The sequence below is a fragment of the Rhinoraja longicauda genome, chromosome 42, assembly GCF_053455715.1.
Source record: "Rhinoraja longicauda isolate Sanriku21f chromosome 42, sRhiLon1.1, whole genome shotgun sequence".
In the NCBI taxonomy this organism is placed as follows: Eukaryota; Metazoa; Chordata; class Chondrichthyes; order Rajiformes; family Arhynchobatidae; genus Rhinoraja; species Rhinoraja longicauda.
The window spans coordinates 10,805,142-10,823,766 of record NC_135994.1 but is presented as its reverse complement, the minus strand read 5'-3'; the positions used below and the strand labels follow the sequence as shown (position 1 = coordinate 10,823,766).

The 18,625-nt window shown below is 48.9% G+C and overlaps 1 protein-coding gene across 1 annotated transcript in view; it reads right to left on the bottom strand.

Annotated features, from left to right (window-relative positions):
* Nucleotides 1-18,625, bottom strand: part of fmnl3 (formin-like 3) — a 210,896-nt gene that overhangs the window by 80,225 nt on the left and 112,046 nt on the right. The window contains exons 5-6 of the mRNA XM_078431548.1: nucleotides 8,433-8,516; nucleotides 6,852-7,004 (exon numbers count right to left, since the gene is read on the bottom strand). Of these exons, the coding sequence (XP_078287674.1) occupies nucleotides 6,852-7,004; nucleotides 8,433-8,516 (237 nt within the window). The remainder of the gene's footprint in view (nucleotides 1-6,851; nucleotides 7,005-8,432; nucleotides 8,517-18,625) is intronic.

Genomic DNA, 18,625 nt, shown 5'->3' with positions numbered 1-18,625 from the left:
TTATTTACATTAGGCTTTGCTGCCAACTCCCCACCCGCGCTGCTCAATGTTCCCGCAGACTGCTGCATGTTACTGCGGCTGGCTGTGCAGGGCTAGAACACAGGGCTTCTGCAGAAGCTACATGTCCCGCCTACTGCACCGCCATGCATCGCGGATTATCAGCAACACGTCTTGCAAGATAGTCTAGTTTAGTGTAGTTTCGTTTAGAGATACAGCACAGAAACAGGCCCTTCGGCCCACCGAGTCCGCGCCGACCAGCGATCCCCGCACACTAACGCCATCCTACACACAGTAGGGACAATTGTACATTTATACCAAGCCAATTAACCTACAAACCTGTACATCTTTAGAGTGTGTGAATGTGGGCACATCAGGTGGGCACATCAGGCGGGCACACCATTCCCAAAGCAGCTTTTTACATGAATCCAACCCTCATCCCCATTATATTCTTCCCATATTCCCATCAACTCCCGCCAGATTCCAGCCCTCACCGACACACTCTGGGGCAATTTACAGCAGCCAATTAAATCACCCACTCGAACATCGTTGGGATGTGGGAGGAGACTGGAGAAATCGTGCAAACTCTACACAAGCAGATGGGAACTGAAGGCCAGGATTTACCCGGGCCACAGGGGAGGGATTCAATTAGCTGCACCACCTAATCCTGGGGAGATTCATTGTGATGCAGGGCAGCCCTTTCCAGAGTCCGAATCCCCCCCTCACTCTCCAGTGAAACCAGTGTCAGCATCATTGTTAAAGCAGCAAATGATATAAAGTTTTCAAGAGAGAGTTAGATTCAGCGCTTAGGGCTAACGGAATCAAGGGGTATGGGGAGAAGGCAGGCACGGGTTACTGATTGAGAATGATCAGCCATGATCACATTGAATGGTGGTGCTGGCTCGAAGGGCCGAATGCCCTCCTCCTGCACCTATTGTCTCTGTTTCTCAACCTAGAAGAGAAATAAAAACCTTCAAATGAAACAAGAGGGAGGTTTCTGAGCTGTGCCCGCGGGCACTGCATTACACGGTGGCTTACTGACGGACTGCAGGTCTCGCTGAGGCCAAGTTCAGTTAAGTGCAGGTGTCGGCACAAAACCTCAGCAGCACAAACAGGGGGGCAACAGGCATGTTATCAGCACATTACAAAGCCACGATTCCAGGGATGCAACGGTTTCAACCCCTGCCCACTTTTTCCCCTGTGTTGGCAATGGTGCAAAGCTACTCCCCTCATTGTCATGGACCACTGGCAATGGCCTGTCCCTTTCAAAATGTTCTGTCAGACTGGAAGCGCAATAGCTGGAGAGAGCGACAAAACCTGAACAAATTAAGAACTTTTAAAAAACTGCAAAGCAGCCTCCATTTGTCTTCAGGTCTGACAGATCTTGTACAAACACCAACCATGTGGATATCACATCTATATACTAAAACTCTCGTTTGTTTGTTTGTTTGTTTGTTTGTTCCTGAGCTACAACTATAGAGCGACAATTTTAGGCCCACCGTACTCACCGAAATCCCTTTGGTGCTAATGGAAGAAATTTCATTGAAATCAGTGTTATATTTTTAAAGTTATTCACAGTTTAAAGTTTAAATCTATCTCCTAGGGAGGGAGGGAGGGAGGGGGGAGGATAAGGGGGGTTGAGGGGGATGGAGTGGGGGGGAGGGGAAGGATAAGGGGGGTTGAGGGGGATGGAGTGGGGGGGAGGGGAAGGATAAGGGGGGTTGAGGGGGATGGAGTGGGGGGGAGGGGAAGGATAAGGGGGGTTGAGGGGGATGGAGTGGGGGGGAGGGGAAGGATAAGGGGGGTTGAGGGGGATGGAGTGGGGGGGAGGGGAAGGATAAGGGGGGTTGAGGGGGATGGAGTGGGGGGGAGGGGAAGGATAAGGGGGGTTGAGGGGGATGGAGTGGGGGGGAGGGGAAGGATAAGGGGGGTTGAGGGGGATGGAGTGGGGGGGAGGGGAAGGATAAGGGGGGTTGAGGGGGATGGAGGGGAAGGGGGGAGGTGAAGGGGGGAGGGGGAGAGAAGGGGGAGGGAGGGGGGAGGGAGCGGGGGAAGGGAGGGGGTGGGGGGGGAAGGAGAGGGTGCTGCACCAGTGCAGGAGGTTTGGGCCCAACTTGGTTTAGTTACATTAAAACACGTTTTTAAAGGAACTTTAATTACCACTTTTAGTGACCGGACATTTGTTTTTGCATCTTGCAGGGACTGCGATCAGTTGCAATAGTTTCCTTTGAACTTGAAGTTCATATTATTGATGCACTTGGTCTTTTATTGTTTACAAAGCACCGTGGCTGGGTGTGGGGTGTGACGCGGTCACTTATTTCATGCTGCAGCTCTGATAGAATCGGTCACTATATCTGTGTCTCAGAGGGTGTGAGCTACAGGGAGAGGTTGAGTAGGCTGGGTCTCTATTCCTCAGAGGGCAGGAGGATGAGGGGTGATCTTATAAAGGTGTACAAAATCATGAGAAGAATAGATCGGGTAGATGCACAGAGTCTCTTGACCAGAGTAGGGGAATCAAGGACCAGAGGACATAGGTTCAAGGTGAAGGGGAAAACATTCAATAGGAATCTGAGGGGTAACTTTTTCACATACAGGGTGGTGGGTGTATGGAACGAGCTGCCAGAGGAGGTAGTTGAGGCTGGGACTATCCCAACGTTTAAGAAACAGATAGACAGGTACATGGATAGGACAGGTTTGGAGGGATACGGACCAAGCGTGGGCAGGTGGGACTAGTGTAGCTGGGACATGTTGGCTGGAGTAGGCAAATTTGCAGATGATACTAAGCTGGGGGGTAGTGTGAATTGTGAGGAAGATGCAATAAGGCTGCAGGGTGACTTGGACAGGTTGTGTGAGTGGGCGGATACATGGCAGATGCAGTTTAATGTAGATAAGTGTGAGGTTATTCACTTTGGAAGTAAGAATAGAAAAGCAGATTATTATCTGAATGGTGTCAAGTTAGGAGGAGGGGGAGTTCAACGAGATCTGGGTGTCCTAGTGCATCAGTCAATGAAAGGAAGCATGCAGGTACAGCAGGCAGTGAAGAAAGCCAATGGAATGTTGGCCTTCGTAACAAGAGGAGTTGAGTATAGGAGCAAAGAAGTCCTTCTACAGTTGTACCGGGCCCTGGTGAGACCGCACCTGGAGTACTGTGTGCAGTTTTGGTCTCCAAATTTGAGGAAGGATATTCTTGCTATGGAGGGCGTGCAGCGTAGGTTCACTAGGTTAATTCCCGGAATGGCGGGACTGTCGTATGTTGAAAGGCTGGAGCGATTGGGCTTGTATACACTGGAATTTAGAAGGATGAGGGGGGATCTTATTGAAACATATAAGATAATTAGGGGATTGGACACATTAGAGGCAGGAAACATGTTCCCAATGTTGGGGGAGTCCAGAACAAGGGGCCACAGTTTAAGAATAAGGGGTAGGCCATTTAGAACGGAGATGAGGAAGAACTTTTTCAGTCAGAGAGTGGTGAAGGTGTGGAATTCTCTGCCTCAGAAGGCAGTGGAGGCCAGTTCGTTGGATGCTTTCAAGAGAGAGTTGGATAGAGCTCTTAAGGATAGCGGAGTGAGGGGGTATGGGGAGAAGGCAGGAACGGGGTACTGATTGAGAGTGATCAGCCATGATCGCATTGAATGGCGGTGCTGGCTCGAAGGGCTGAATGGCCTACTCCTGCACCTATTGTCTATTGTCTATTGTCTATTGGGCCGAAGGGCCTGTTTCCACGCTGTATCACTCTGTGACCTCAAAACCTCACAGTTCCAGCTGCTCTGCCCACCATCTTCCCATGCTGATCACCAGGGTCTTTATGACCGTGGCTCTCTCAGCAGAGCGAGGGAGGGGATTCAGACTCTGGAAAGGGCTGCCCTTCATCTACTTGACCTATGCATGGAAAACAAATGTTGTCCCTGATGTCCAATAGACAGTAGGTGCAGGAGTAGGCCATTCGGCCCTTCGAGCCAGCACCACCATTCAATGTGATCATGGCTGATCATTCTCAATCAGTACCCCGTTCCTGCCTTCTCCACATACCCCCTGACTCCGCTATCTTTAAGAGCTCTATCTAGCTCTCTCTTGAAAGCATCCAGAGAATTGGCCTCCACTGCCTTCTGAGGCAGAGAATTCCACAGATTCACAACTCTTTGGGTGAAAAAGGTTTTCCTCATCTCCGTTCAAATGGCCTACCCCTTATTCTTAAACTGTCTGGCCCCTGGTTCTGGACTCCCCCAACACCGGGAACATGTTTCCTGCCTCTAACGTGTCCAATCCCTTAATAATCTTATATGTTTCAATAAGATCCCCTCTCATCCTTCTAAATTCCAGTGACTACAAGCCCAGTCGCTCCATTCTTTCAATGTACGACAGTCCCGCCATCCCGGGAATTAACCTAGTGAACCTACGCTGCACTCCCTCAATACAAACAGGGAAGGGAATCCACTGCTCTTACACAGTCTGTATGTGACTCTACATCCTTCAATGGGGTTTACTTTCCACTGCCTCCATAGTCAGGGGCAACTAGAAATGGACAGTAAACGTTGGCAGGGTCAGTGACACCACATCCTGTGAGTGAATAAATCTTCACGAAGATCAAGCAAATTGAGATCGTTTTTTAAATTTATCTTATTGTCACGTGGTACAGTGAAAAGCTTTTGTTGTGAGCTAACCAGTCAGCGGAAAGACAATACATGATTACAATCGATCCGTCCACAATGTACAGAAACATGATAAAGGGAATAATGTGAATAACGTAGTGCAAGGTAGAGCCAGTAAAGTCCGATGAAAGATAGTCCGAGGGTCACCATTGAGGTAGATAGTAGTTCAGGACGTCTCTCTGGTTGTGGTAGGAATAGTTCAGTTGCCTGATAACAGCTGGGAAGAAACTGTCCCTGAATCTGGAGATGTGCATTTCCCCAATGGGGAAAGGTCTATTCAAAATCTTTATTCAAGATGCTTAGTTGCTGAGTAGATCCAGACTGGACATGGAGGTTATTAGACATTAACGTTGGTGCACTGAAGTGAGGTTTAGGTAGAAGATCAACCACGGTCATGTTGACCAGCAGAGCTGGTATGAGGGGCCGAGTGGCCTCCTTCTCCTTCAGCCGAAACGTGCAGGAAGGAACTACAAATGCTGGTTTAAACCGAAGATAGGCACAAAATGCTGGAGTAACTCAGCGGGACAGGCAGCATCTCTGGAGGGAAGGAATGGGTGACGTTTCAGGTCGAGACTGAAGAAGGGTCTCCTGTCTGAAGAAGGGTCTCGACCCGAAACGTCACCTATTCCTTCTCTCCAGAGATGCTGCCTGTCCCACTGAGTTACTCCAACATTTTGTGTCTCCCTCCTTCTTCAGCGTTGGGTTTGTGATGGTCGCCCTGGCAGTACTGGACTGGTCCGTTACAGACAGGTCTGTTACTGATGTGATCTTCCAGCGAGGGCGGGAGCTGTAATTACACTCAGCCCTCCTGCAGCAGTCTCTACACTTGTCTTGCTTTGCTGCACGAAACGGCCAACGTGCTGGAATCCGAGTGGGGAGAGAAGAGATGCTGGCTTTAATTTGCCATGCCGTTCCCCAACAGCGTGGCCCTGACAGCGAGAGTCCCAAGTCTCATGTGTGCTCCACAAGCCTGTGCTAAATCTCACCAACCCACACCAATAAAAGCCAGGGTCAGGGCCAGGCTGGGCGGCTGGGAGTATTTTTAAGGCGGAGATTGACTTAGTCTTGACTGGTACGGGTGTCAGGGGTTATGGGGAGAAGGCAGGACAATGGGGTTAGGAGGGAGAGATAGCTCAGCCATGATTGAATGGCGGCGTAGACATGATGGGCCGAATGTCCTAATTCTGCTCCTGTCACTTGAGGTGTTGCTGGGCATAGCTGACGTTTATTGTCCATCACTGATTGCCCCTGGTGGACCACTTATAACCCATTGAAGAGTTTGCCACAGTGGCGTGCCTGGAGATACACAGGATCCAACGACACCATCCGTCCCTGCAACGATTCGTGTACACCAAGTAGGATTTGACAACAATCAGGTGGTTTCCGTGATCGGCATTAATGTGGCTCGTTGGTTCTTCCCCACTAAGATTATTAACTTAATTTCAATTGCACAACTGCTGTGTTTAGTTTAGTTTAATTTAGAGATATAGCGCAGAAACAGGCTCTTTAGCCCACCGAGTCCGCGCCGACCAGCGATCCCTGTACACTAGCACTATACTAAACACAATCAGGACAATTTACAATCTTTACCGAAGCCAATTAACCTACAAACCTGTACATCTTTGGAGTGTGGGAGGAAACCAGAAACCGGAGAAAACCCCACACATGTCATGGGGAGAACGTACAAACTCCGTACAGACAGCACCCGTAGTCAGGACTAAAGATACTAGAGGAGCAAGATGGACCACTCAGTTGAAATCGCCTATACTGGTGTAGTACACAAAGGAGCCATTTTAGTAAGCAAACCCCGCCGTCCGCTCTGCCTCTCGCAGTGTAATCAGTGTTGTGGGGGAACAGTATGTGTGATTATACCATAAAAATGCAGAATATATCTCAACTATCAACGCACAGATTGTTGTTATTGTTCTTTTTAAATGTTTCTGCAAGTTTCTGCCTACTAAAATGGCGCTGTGACGTACTACGGTTTTTAGGGTCGAGTGGGCTATCTTGCTCCTCTAGTATCTTTGGTCAGGATGGAAGTCGGGTCTCTGGCGCTGTGAGGCAGCCACTCTACTCTGTAACTCCGGTGTGAGGAGTGTTTTTGAGGGGGGGGGGGGGGGTGAGTGGTGCTCACCCACCCACGGCTGAACCGTCGGCACCCGTTGCATCCCCGGCACCTGTTAGAAGCTGCGCCATACATACCGTAGGATAGATTGCCTGGCAGAGCGAGACAGGCTGTTGCTGAAAGCCTGGGGCAGCACATTGCTCTGGTGCAAATCTTCTATAGACCTGCCCCAGGGTTTGGATTTGTCGAGTGTACCATCATCACCATTCTCCACAAGGTCAAAGTCAAACCTAGGTCACAATGGGATAAAAATCTCTTTTGATCACCCCCATCCAGCGTCAGTCAACATGTCCCCCCTTTGAGGGCAGGAGATCCCAGGCATCTTCTTCCATTGGATTAACAGGAAGAGTACATGTGTGTTAAAATGGAGAAGGCAGGAGAATGGGGTTGAGGAGAGATAGATCAGCCATGATTGAGTGGCGGAGTGGACTCGATGGACCGAATGGCCTAATTTCGCTCTGGGAACCTACGGGAAGCTGAGGTGAGGATTAGGGAGCTTTGCAAAGCTTGCAATAGTGGGATATTCATTTGTTCATGCTTTTGGGACTTCCTGTCACAACACCAACTACTCCCAGACTACTTGTGGTCATGCCCCACGAACAAGGCCCTTCGATCCACATGCTAGCAAACGGCAGCTCAAGGCAGGTGGGCTTCCTGCAAGATGTACATTGTAGTTCACTCCCCACATGGTAATAGAGGCCAACTTCAATGGGGCCAGGTTTTGGGGAATGGAGCTGGGGAGGTCTATAACTGGGGGTCTATTTCCCAGTGAAGCCAATGACAAATCTCTACCTGCTGGCCATTTCTCATGCGCACCATGTACCCAGGTGCCCATAGGCAAGGGAGGTCGCACGGCTGGAAATGTGGAAAGTTGGCATATCAACAGCAGCAGCTGGGTGGTAGAGAGCATATTGGAAAGCAAGGCACACTCAAAAAGGTCTGGTTACTGAAAGCATTGAAGAATGGCGAAAGGCTGCAATGGTGAAAGGGGAAACAGAGCAGTTAAACAAATGTCATCAGCAGTTAGAAAGAATTCCAAGTAAATGTGCCAACGTAAGCTCAAGACTAGGACCATTTTTTGTTTAGCTTAGCTTGGAGATACAGCGCGGAAACAGGCCCTTTGGCCCACCGAGACCGTGCCAACCAGCGATCCCCGCACATTAATATTCATACACACACTAGGGACAATTTACAATTTTACCAAGCCAATTAACCTACAAACCTGCACATCTTCACAATGTTGGAGGAAACCGGAGATTCTGGAGAAAACCCACGCAGGTCACGGGGAGAACGTACAAACTCCGTATAGACGGCGCCTGTAGTCGGGATGGATCCCGGGTCTCCGGCGCTGCAAGCGCTGTAAGGCAGCAACTCTACCGCTGCACCACCGTGGCCGGCCTAAGTGGGCACTTTGCTGCACACGTCACTTACCGCAAGAGTATTGAAGGCGCTTTATATTGACTAAGCTGCTTAATGCATCCACTCCTAGCAATCTGTTGAGCCCAGCTTCAAGTCGTTGAAAGATTTCAAGGACAGCAGAGATAAGAAATGAAAAAGCAGAGCATGAAGTCTTGAACAGAACTAAAACTGAAAGGGTGATGAATGAATGAAGTGATGTGGACAAGTGTGATGGCAGTTCCTCTGCTCAGGGTACTTACATGACTGCACATTGTGCAAAGGACAGGTAGTCAACAAGCACATTCAGGCCCTGGTTTTCATCGTTTAGAAACTCTCTAACCCACCTAGAAAAGAGTGAAATAAAATTAATTCATGTACAGAAAATAGACACAAAATGCTGGAGTAACTCCGCGGGACAGGCAGCATCTCTGGAGAGAAGGATCAGTCTGAAGAAGGGTCTCGACCCGAAACGTCCACCCATTCCTTCTCTCCACAGATGCTGCCTGACCTGCTGAGTTACTCCAGCTGTTTGTGTCTATCTTCGATGTAAACCAGCATCTGCAGTTCCTTCCCACATTATTTAATTCATGCACTGTCAGCCTAGGCTGGTTCTATTCAAAACACAACATTAAATCTTATAAAATAATAAAATTTCAAAGCCATTTGGACTATAACAACATTTAAAAGACATCTATATAGGACAGGTTTAGAGGGATGTGGGCCAAACTCAGGCAGGTGGGAGTAGTGTAGATGGGGCATGTTGGTCGGTGTGGGCAAGTTGGGCCGAAGGGCCCATTTCCACACTGTATCACTCTATGACAAACTGGTGCAATAACTCAGCGGGTCAGGCAGCATCTGTGGAGGGAGGGACAGACAATGTTTTGGGTCAGGACCCTTCTTGCTGCTTCTCGTTGTTTGATCTGCTGCTGTTCTGTGTGCTGGGATAAAGACATTGATGTCTACCAATGCAAAGTAATTATGTCCAACACAAGAGACTCCAAATGAAGAGCCTGCATGGTCCAGAGGTAATCATGGTCTGAGACCCACTTGGAATTCCCCCTACTTAGAAACATAGACAATAGGTGCAGGAGGAGGCCATTCGGCCCTTCGAGCCATTCAATATGATCATGGCTGATCATCCAAAATCATCCTGCTTTTGCCCCATATCCCTTGATTCCTTTAGCTTTAAGAACTAAATCTAACTCTCTCCTGAAACTTCCCTTTCACTTCCCTTTCATGCCTCTCCACTCACAACCTGTGGCTCGCTGGTCATAAGTTCATAAGTTATAGGAGCAGAATTAGACCATTCGGCCCATCAGGTCTACTCCGCCATTCAATCATGGCTGATCTATCTCTCCCTCCCAACCCCATTCTCCTGCCTTCTCCCCATAACCCCTCACACCCGTACTAATTAGGATTCTGTCTATCTCTGTCTCAAAAATATCCACTGACTAGTGTAGATGGGACATGTTGGCTGGTGTGGGCAGGTTGGGCCGAGGGACTGTTTCCATGCTGTATCACTCTATGACTTGGCCTCTACAGCCATCTGTGGCAAAGAATTCCATAGATTCACCACCCTCTGACTAAAGCTGTGTATGCTCCTCTCTCTCCTATCCTTACCCCTTGGTCACTGAATCTGCATGAGTTGCCCCTTACCCAAGATAACCTTCACGCTATATCCCTACACTCCAAAGACATACAGGTTTGTAGGTTAATTGGCTTGGTAAATGTAAAAATTGTCCCTAGTGGGTGTAGGATAGTGTTAATGTGCGGGGTTCGCTGGTCAGCGCAGACCCGGTGGGCCGAACACTTTTGAAAAATATAAAAATGGATAAGTCTCCAGGTCCTGATAGGATATTCCCTAGGACATTGAGGGAAGTTAGTGCAGAAATAGCAGGGGCTATGACGGACATATTTCAAACGTCATTAGAAACGGGGATGGTGCCGGAAGATTGGCGCATTGCGCATGTTGTGCCTTTGTTTAAAAAAGGTTCTAAAAGTAAACCTAGCAATTATAGACCTGTTAGTTTGACGTCTGTGGTGGGAAAATTAATGGAAAAGATACTTAGGAACAATATATATAATTATTTGGATAAACAAGGCCTGATTAGAAACAGTCAACATGGATTTGTGCCTGGAAGGTCATGTTTGACTAATCTTCTTGAATTTTTTGAAGAGGTTACCAGGGAAATTGATGAGGGCAAAGCTGTGGATGTTGTCTATATGGACTTCAGTAAGGCATTTGACAAGGTTCCACATGGAAGGTTGATTAAGAAGGTTAAATCGTTGGGTATTAATAGTGAGGTTGTAAGATGGATTCAACAATGGCTGAATGGGAGATACCAGAGGGTAATGGTTGACAATTGTATGTCAGGTTGGAGGCCAGTGTCTAGTGGAGTACCCCAAGGATCTGTGTTGGGTCCACTGTTTGTCATTTACATTAATGATCTGGATGATGGTGTGGCAAATTGGATTAGTAAATATGCAGATGATACTAAGATAGGTGGTGTAGTTAATAATGAAGTAGAGTTTCAAAGTCTACAGAGAGACTTGGGCCTTTTGGAAGGGTGGGCTGAAAGATGGCAGATGAAGTTTAATGCTGATAAAGTGTGAGGTGCTGCATTTTGGTAGGACAAATCAAAATAGGACGTACAGGGTAAATGGTAGGGAATTGAGGAATGCAGTGGAACAGAGGGATCTGGGAATAACTGTGCATTGTTCCCTGGAGGTGGAATCTCATGTGGATAAGGTGGTGAAGAAGGCGTTTGGTATGCTTGCCTTTATAAATCAGAGCATCGAGTATAGAAGTTGGGATGTAATGTTAAAATTGTACAGGGCATTGGTGAGGCCGAATCTGGAGTATGGTGTGCAGTTCTGGTCGCCAAATTATAGGAAGGATGTCGACAAAATGGAGAGGGTACAGAGGAGATTTACTAGAATGTTGCCTGGGTTTCAGCACTTAAGCTACAGAGAGAGGTTGAACAGGTTGGGTCTTTATTCTTTGGAGCGTAGAAGGTTGAGGGGGGACTTGATAGAGGTTTTTTAAATTTTGAGAGGGACGGACAGAGTTGACGTGGGTAGGCTTTTCCCTTTGAGAGTCGGGAAGATTCCAACAAGGGGACATAGCTTCAGAATTGAGGGACAAAAGTTTAGGGGTAACATGAGGGGTAACCTCTTTACTCAGAGGGTGGTGGCTGTATGGAATGGGCTTCCGGTGGAAGTGGTGGAGGCAGGCTCGATTTTATTATTTAAGAGTAAATTGGATAGGTATATGGATAAGAGGGGATTAGAGGGTTATGGTCTGAGTGCAGGTAGATGAGACTAGGTCAGGGAGAGTGGTCGGCGTGGACTGGTAGGGCCGAACGGGCCTGTTTCCGTGCTGTAGTTGTTATATGGTTATATGGTTATATGGAAAGGGCCTGTTTCCACGCTGAATCTCTAAACTAAATTAAACTAAACTATGCATCCGCCCCACCATTGTAGATGTAGCCCAGTCCATCGCACACACCACACTCCCCACCATTGTAGATGTAGCCCAGTCCATCACACACACCACACTCCCCACCATTGTAGATGTAGCCCAGTCCATCACACACACCACACTCCCCACCATTGTAGATGTAGCCCAGTCCATCACACACACCACACTCCCCACCATTGTAGATGTAGCCCACACACACCACACTCCCCACCATTGTAGATGTAGCCCAGTCCATCACACACAGACCACTCCCCACCATTGTAGATGTAGCCCAGTCCATCACACACACAGACCACTCCCCACCATTGTAGATGTAGCCCAGTCCATCACACACACACACACACACACACTCCCCACCGTCGACTCCATCTATACTTCACGCTGGCTCGGGTAAGCAGCCGGCATAATCAAAGACCTTTCCCACCTCGGTCATTCCCTCTTCTCCCCTCTTCCATTGGGCAGAAGACACAATTGCTTGAAATCAAACACCACCAGATTCAGGAACAGCCTCTTCTCTTCTGTTATCAGGCTTCTGAATGGTCCTTCCCATTCCTAATTGTCTCACTGTGGACATTGGGCTTTTTCTCTCGAACTGTTACGCGACAATGCTGAAAATATGATACGATACGACAGTGTTGAAGAGGCTTTTAGCCAGGCACATGGAAGTGCAGGGAATAGAGGGGTATGGATTACGTGCAGGCAGATGAGATCAGTTTAATTTGGCATCATGTTCGGCACGGACATTGTGGGCCGAATGGCCTGCTCCTGTGCTGTACTGTTCTCTGAACTAAAAACGATGTCCTGCACTGCTATTTTTCTTTTTGCTCTCCCTGTTGTACTTGAGTGTGGCTTGATTATATTCATGGATAGTATGATCCAAAGATACTAGAGGAACAAGATGAACCACTCCGTTGAAATCGCCTATACTGAAGGGTAGTACGCAAAGGAGCGTAACGTCCGCCATTTCAGTAAGCAAAACCCGCCGTTCGCTCTGCCTCTCGCAGTGTAATCAGTGTTGTGGGGGAACAGTATGTGTGATGATACCATTAAAATGCAGAATATATATATATATATAAGAAAATAACTGCAGATGCTGGTACAAGTCGAAGGTATTTATTCACAAAATGCTGGAGTAATTCAGCAGGTCAGGCAGCATCTCAGGAGAGAAGGAATGGGTGACGTTTCGGGTTGAGACCCTTCAGAATATATCTCATCTATCAATTCACAGATTGTTGTTATTTTTCTTTTTAAATGTTTCTGCAAGTTTCTGCCTACTAAAATGGCGCCGTGACATACTACGGTTTTTAGGGTCGAGTGGTCTATCTTGCTCCTCTAGTATCTTTGGCATGATCTGAATTGAAACAGGGCTTTTCACTGTTTCTGAACTGCAGCCTGGGGCTCGGCTGGGCCGGGCTCCGCTCCATAGGCCGAGCACGTGGACCGCACGTGGTCTACAGCGGTGGAGCAGCAGGAGAGGACACGATTGGCCAGGCCGATCCTGCAACACCGCCATGACAACAGACCTTCATGGTCAGGTCAAGATCCCTGCACTTACAACAACTGGCGACTGTATTCTGTCTCAGTGTACTCATCGAAACATAGACAATAGGAGGTAATTTGGCCCTTCGAGCCAGCACCGCCATTCACTGTGATCATGGCTGATCATCCACAATCAGTAACCTGTGCCTGCCTTCTCCCCATACCCCTTGATTCCACTAGCACCTAGAGCTCTATCGATCATCCAGTGAATTGGCCTCCACTGCCCTCTGTGGCAGAGAATTCCACAAATTCACAACTCTCTGGGTGAAAAGGTTTCTTCTCACCTCAGTTTTAAATGGCCTCCCCTTTATTCTTAGACTGTGGCCCCTGGTTCTGGACTCCCCCAACATCGAGAACATTTTTTCTGCATTTAGCTTGTCCAGTCCTTTCATAATTTTACATGTCTCTTTAAGATCCCCTCTCATCCTTCTGAAGTCCAGTGAATACAAGCCTAGTCTTTCCAATCTTCTGTTATAACTCCTGTTATACACTTGTGCGGTATCTGAGATGCTTATCTAATATGTATCTCAGTTTAAGAAGCAACTGCAGATGTTGGTTTAAACCGAAGATAGACATAAAAAGCTGGAATAACTCAGCGGGTAAGGGAGCATCTCTGGAGAGAAGGAATGGGTTACGTTTCGGGTCAAGACCCTTCTTCAGACTTGTGTCGTGATATTGGTGCTGAACTGTATACAAAAATGAATTTCACTGTACCTCGGTACATGTGACATATAAAGTGCCATACCGTCTTGGTACGCACGACTATAAATACTTCTGCCACGAATTTGTATGACACACCGGTGAAACACCTTATTGCTGACATGAAATGTGCTGTACACATTATTTGTTCATGTTCCACAGAAGATAAGATGGGAATAGGATGGGGAACCAGCATTACTCTAACATAAACAGGATATTCAGCCAGACAAAGAATTGGGAGTTTAGATTAGTTTAGTTTAGGGATACAGCGTGGAAACAGGCCCTTCGGCCCACCGTGTCCGCGCCGCCCAGCGATCCCCGCACACTAACACTATCCTACACACACCAGGGACAATTTTTACATTTACCAAGCCAATTAACCTACCAACCCGCATGTCTTTGGAGTGTGGGAGGAAACCGAAGATCTCGGAGAAAACCCACGCAGGTCACGGGGAGAACGTACAAACTCCGTACAGACAGCACCTGTAGTCAGGATCGAACCCGGGTCTCCGGCGCTGCATTCGCTGTAAGGCAGCAACGCTACCGCTGCGCCACCGTGAGATCCGGGAAGGTCGCAAGGCTAAGAGAGAGCAAGAGGGAGAGGCCACAGCCGAATTTGATAACAAGAGCAGGAATGTGAACATTTTAAAAGAACCACAACTGCTGCAAGACGCACAGCTCTCCCATTAGACTGGGCCAGAGAGGCTGGAGCTGCTCCATGTATCCTGCCTCCAGAACAATCACAAGGGCATCCATTTTCATTATCAAGAGGCACCAATAGATGGGCTGTTCTGATTTGGAGGAAGCGCCTCATTTCCTGCTGCCCCGGCTCGCGCCAGCAATGTGGAGCTGAGGAACTGTTTTTCACATCTGTGCTGGTGCAGCGTGCAGTTCAGTTTATGGCCATCACACTGCAGCCTGTTGATTTAGCAGGCACCTCGAGCCTAAAATAGATGTGCCTGAAACAACGGGCAGGAAACGGAGGCCGAGCAGCGGGTAGGATGTACGTTGTCGGCAAGCCTGTTTTTTCTCGTGCACAGATTTGGCACGACTCGGGCGCACAGATGTGGCTGCACTTCCAATTTGATTTATTCCTCAAAAAGGAACACGATTCCTCTTTCACTTGGCTAACACTGTCCCGGCTTCATCTTTAGAGATACAGCGCGGAAACAGGCCCACCGAGTCCGCGCCGACCAGCGATCCCCACACACTAGCACCATCCTACACACTTTGGGGACAATTTTACAACTTACCAAAGCCAATTCACCCACAAACCTGCACGCCTTTGAGTTGGAGACACTTGTGCTGGGCTTAAAACCTCTGGAAGCACTGGATCCATTTGGAGCTGTTTCTTGCTGTTCTCTCATTTTCTCACACAAGGGGAACCTTGTTGGATTCGCATCTACAGCTGCCACATCCAAGTGACTATATTTCATGGTTCTGGGCGCAACGGTAGAGTTGCTGCCTCACTGCGCCAGAGACCCGGGTTCCATCCTGACCATGGGTGCTGTCTGTACGGAGTTTGCACGTTCTCCCCGTGACTGTAGCCTTTGGTCCAGAGCAATGAGGAGGCTGGGACTGGTACTCAGGGGTTGGTACTCAGGGGTTGGTACTCAGGGGTTGGTACTCAGGGGCTGGTACTCAGGGGCTGGTACTCAGGGGTTGGTACTCAGGGGTTGGTACTCAGGGGTTGGTACTCAGGGGTTGGTACTCAGGGGCTGGTACTCAGGGGTTGGTACTCAGGGGCTGGTACTCAGGGGTTGGTACTCAGGGGCTGGTACTCAGGGGCTGGTACTCAGGGGCTGGTACTCAGGGGCTGGTACTCAGGGGTTGGTACTCAGGGGCTGGTACTCAGGGTTGGTACTCAGGGACTGGTACTCAGGGACTGGTACTCAGGGACTGGGCTGAACATTTCAACCAGTTCCTCAATCGCCCTGCTGATATCAACGACGAGGCCATCATTCGCCGAGATCAACCAGGACCTTGACAACCTCCTGACAGAAGAAGAAGTCACAAAGGCCATCAAGCAACTTTCCCGTGGCAAAGCACCAGGATCAGATGCAATTCCTGCTGAAGTGTACACAGCAGGAGGCCCTGTCATGGTACTCAGGGGTTGGTACTCAGGGGTTGGTACTCAGGGGTTGGTACTCAGGGACGGGTACTCAGGGGTTGGTACTCAGGGATTGGTACTCAGGGGTTGGTACTCAGGGATGGGTACTCAGGGACTGGTACTCAGGGACTGGTACTCAGGAGCTGGTACTCAGGGTTGGTACTCAGGGGTTGGTACTCAGGGACTGGTACTCAGGAGCTGGTACTCAGGGTTGGTACTCAGGGGTTGGTACTCAGGGACTGGTACTCAGGAGCTGGTACTCAGGGACTGGTACTCAGCGGTTGGTACTCAGGAGCTGGTACTCAGGGGTTGGTACTCAGAGACTGATACTCAGCGGTTGGTACTCAGGGGTTGGTACTCAGGGACTGGTACTCAGGGGCTGGTACTCAGGGGGTGGTACTCAGGGTTTGGTACTCAGGGATGGGTACTCAGGGACTGGTACTCAGGGGTTGGTACTCAGGGGCTGGTACTCAGGGTTGGTACTCAGGGGCTGGTACTCAGGGACTGGTACTCAGGAACTGGTACTCAGGGACTGGTATTCAGGGGCTGGTAGAAGGGACTGGTACTCAGGGGATGGTACTCAGGGACTGGTATTCAGGGGTTGGTACTCAGGGGTTGGTACTCAGGGACTGGTACTCAGGGACTGGTACTCGGGGGCTGGTACTCAGGGACTGTCCCGGGAGACTGCCGTTACCTCTGCAGTATCACACCATCCGCCTCGATTATCTGATAGAGGTCGAGATGGTCAATCAAGAGATCTTCTGTGTGTGTGTGTGAGTGTGTGTGTGAGTGTGTGTGTGTGTGTGTGTGTGTGTGTGTGTGTGTGTGTGTGTGTATGTGTGTGTGTGTGTGAGTGTGTGTGTGTGTGTGTGTGTGTGTGTGTGAGTGTGTGTGTGAGTGTGTGTGTGAGTGTGTGTGTGTGTGTGTGGGTGAGTGTGTGTGTGTGTGAGTGTGTGTGTGTGTGAGTGTGTGTGTGTGTGTGTGTGTGTGTGTGTGTGTATGTGTGGTGGTGAGGGTGTGTGCGTGTGTGCGTGTGCGTGCATGTGTGCATGTGCTGAAGGTTGTGGTGTGGCGGTGACACATTGAGCTTGTGGCTGATCCACCCTCTTCACCTCCGCCACAATCCTTCAGCCCGGATAAAGTGGATGTGGAGAGGATGTTTCCACAAGTGGGAGAGACTAGGACCAGAGGGCACAGCCTCAGAATTAAAGGACGTACCTTTAGAAAGGAGATGAGGAGGAATTTCTTTTGAGAGGGCGGTGAATGTGTGGAATTCATTGCCACAGACGGCTGTGGAGGCCAAGTCAGTGGATATATTTAAGGCAGAGATAGACAGATTCTTGATTAGTGCAGGTGTTATGGGGAGAAGGCAGGAGAATGGGGTTAGGAAGGAAATATAGATCAGCTATGATTGAATGGTGGAGTAGACTTGTTGGGCCGAATGGCCTCATTTTGCTCCAAGACTTATTTCAGGGAACAGGATACAGCGGTGGGGTGATATGACGGGGCCGACTGTGAGTGGGACTAATGTGCGTGCCCTGGAGAACTCACATCCTATATCAACAACATTAGTTTCACTTTGGCATCATTTCCTGCTCTCCACAAAATCTGTTTATGCTGTACACAGCACTTTCAACAACCCACCCACAGCTAAATGGGCATGCGTTTAATCTGCTGACAGTCCGCAAAGCAAACCCTTCAACGATACGATGCACACTGCCACCGCTCAGTTCCTAATGTCATATGTGATAGGAGCAGAACGAGGCCATTTGGCCCATCAAGTCTACTCCACCATTCAATCATGGCTGATCTATCTCTCCCTCCTAACCCCATTCTCCTGCCTTCTCCCCATAACCCCTGACATCCGTACTAATCAGGATTCTGCCAATCCCGGCCTTAAAAATATCCACTGACTTGGCCTTCACAGCCGTCTGTGGCAATGAACTCCACATTTTTATTCTGCACGTCCCACGTCCAAATTTTAAAAGCAAGATTTGAATGATAAGAGCAGAGCTATGCATTTCTAACCAGCAGTGAAGCCTGGGGCTCTTTTCTCGAGCAAACACAACGCTAGGTTGAGAACAAGGGAGGCAGCCAATTCATGTGTAACCTTTCTGCAAATGGATTCAGTTCACATGCCATCCTAACGGCAATTAGGCACAATTTGTCAAGACTACACATTGGATTATTTTCAAATGATTTAATGAGAACTGTGAAGTTGTTCCAATGCCAGGTTCTTTTCAAAAAGGGAAAATCCTTCAAACCAGGGCCCTGCACAAACCAGACCCCTGCCCCTGTCTAATTCAGCGCTGACATGCATCCCATACCATCCTGGGGCTTAGCAGTTCAGTTCTGTTCAGTTCAGTTTAGAACTTGTGCGGGAGCATTGCCAGAACGTCAGCCCCAGATGGAATCACAGCGGATACAGTAAACGAGGTTGGAGGAGGTGCAGGTGAATCTCTGCCTCACCTGGAAAGACTGTTTGGGTCCTTGGATGGATTTGAGGGGGGAGGTAAAGGGACAGGTGTTGCATCTTCTGCAGTTGCAGGGGAAAGTGCCCGGGGAGGGGGTGGTTTGGGTGGGAAGGGACGTGTGGTCCAGGGAGTTGCGGAGGGAATGATCTC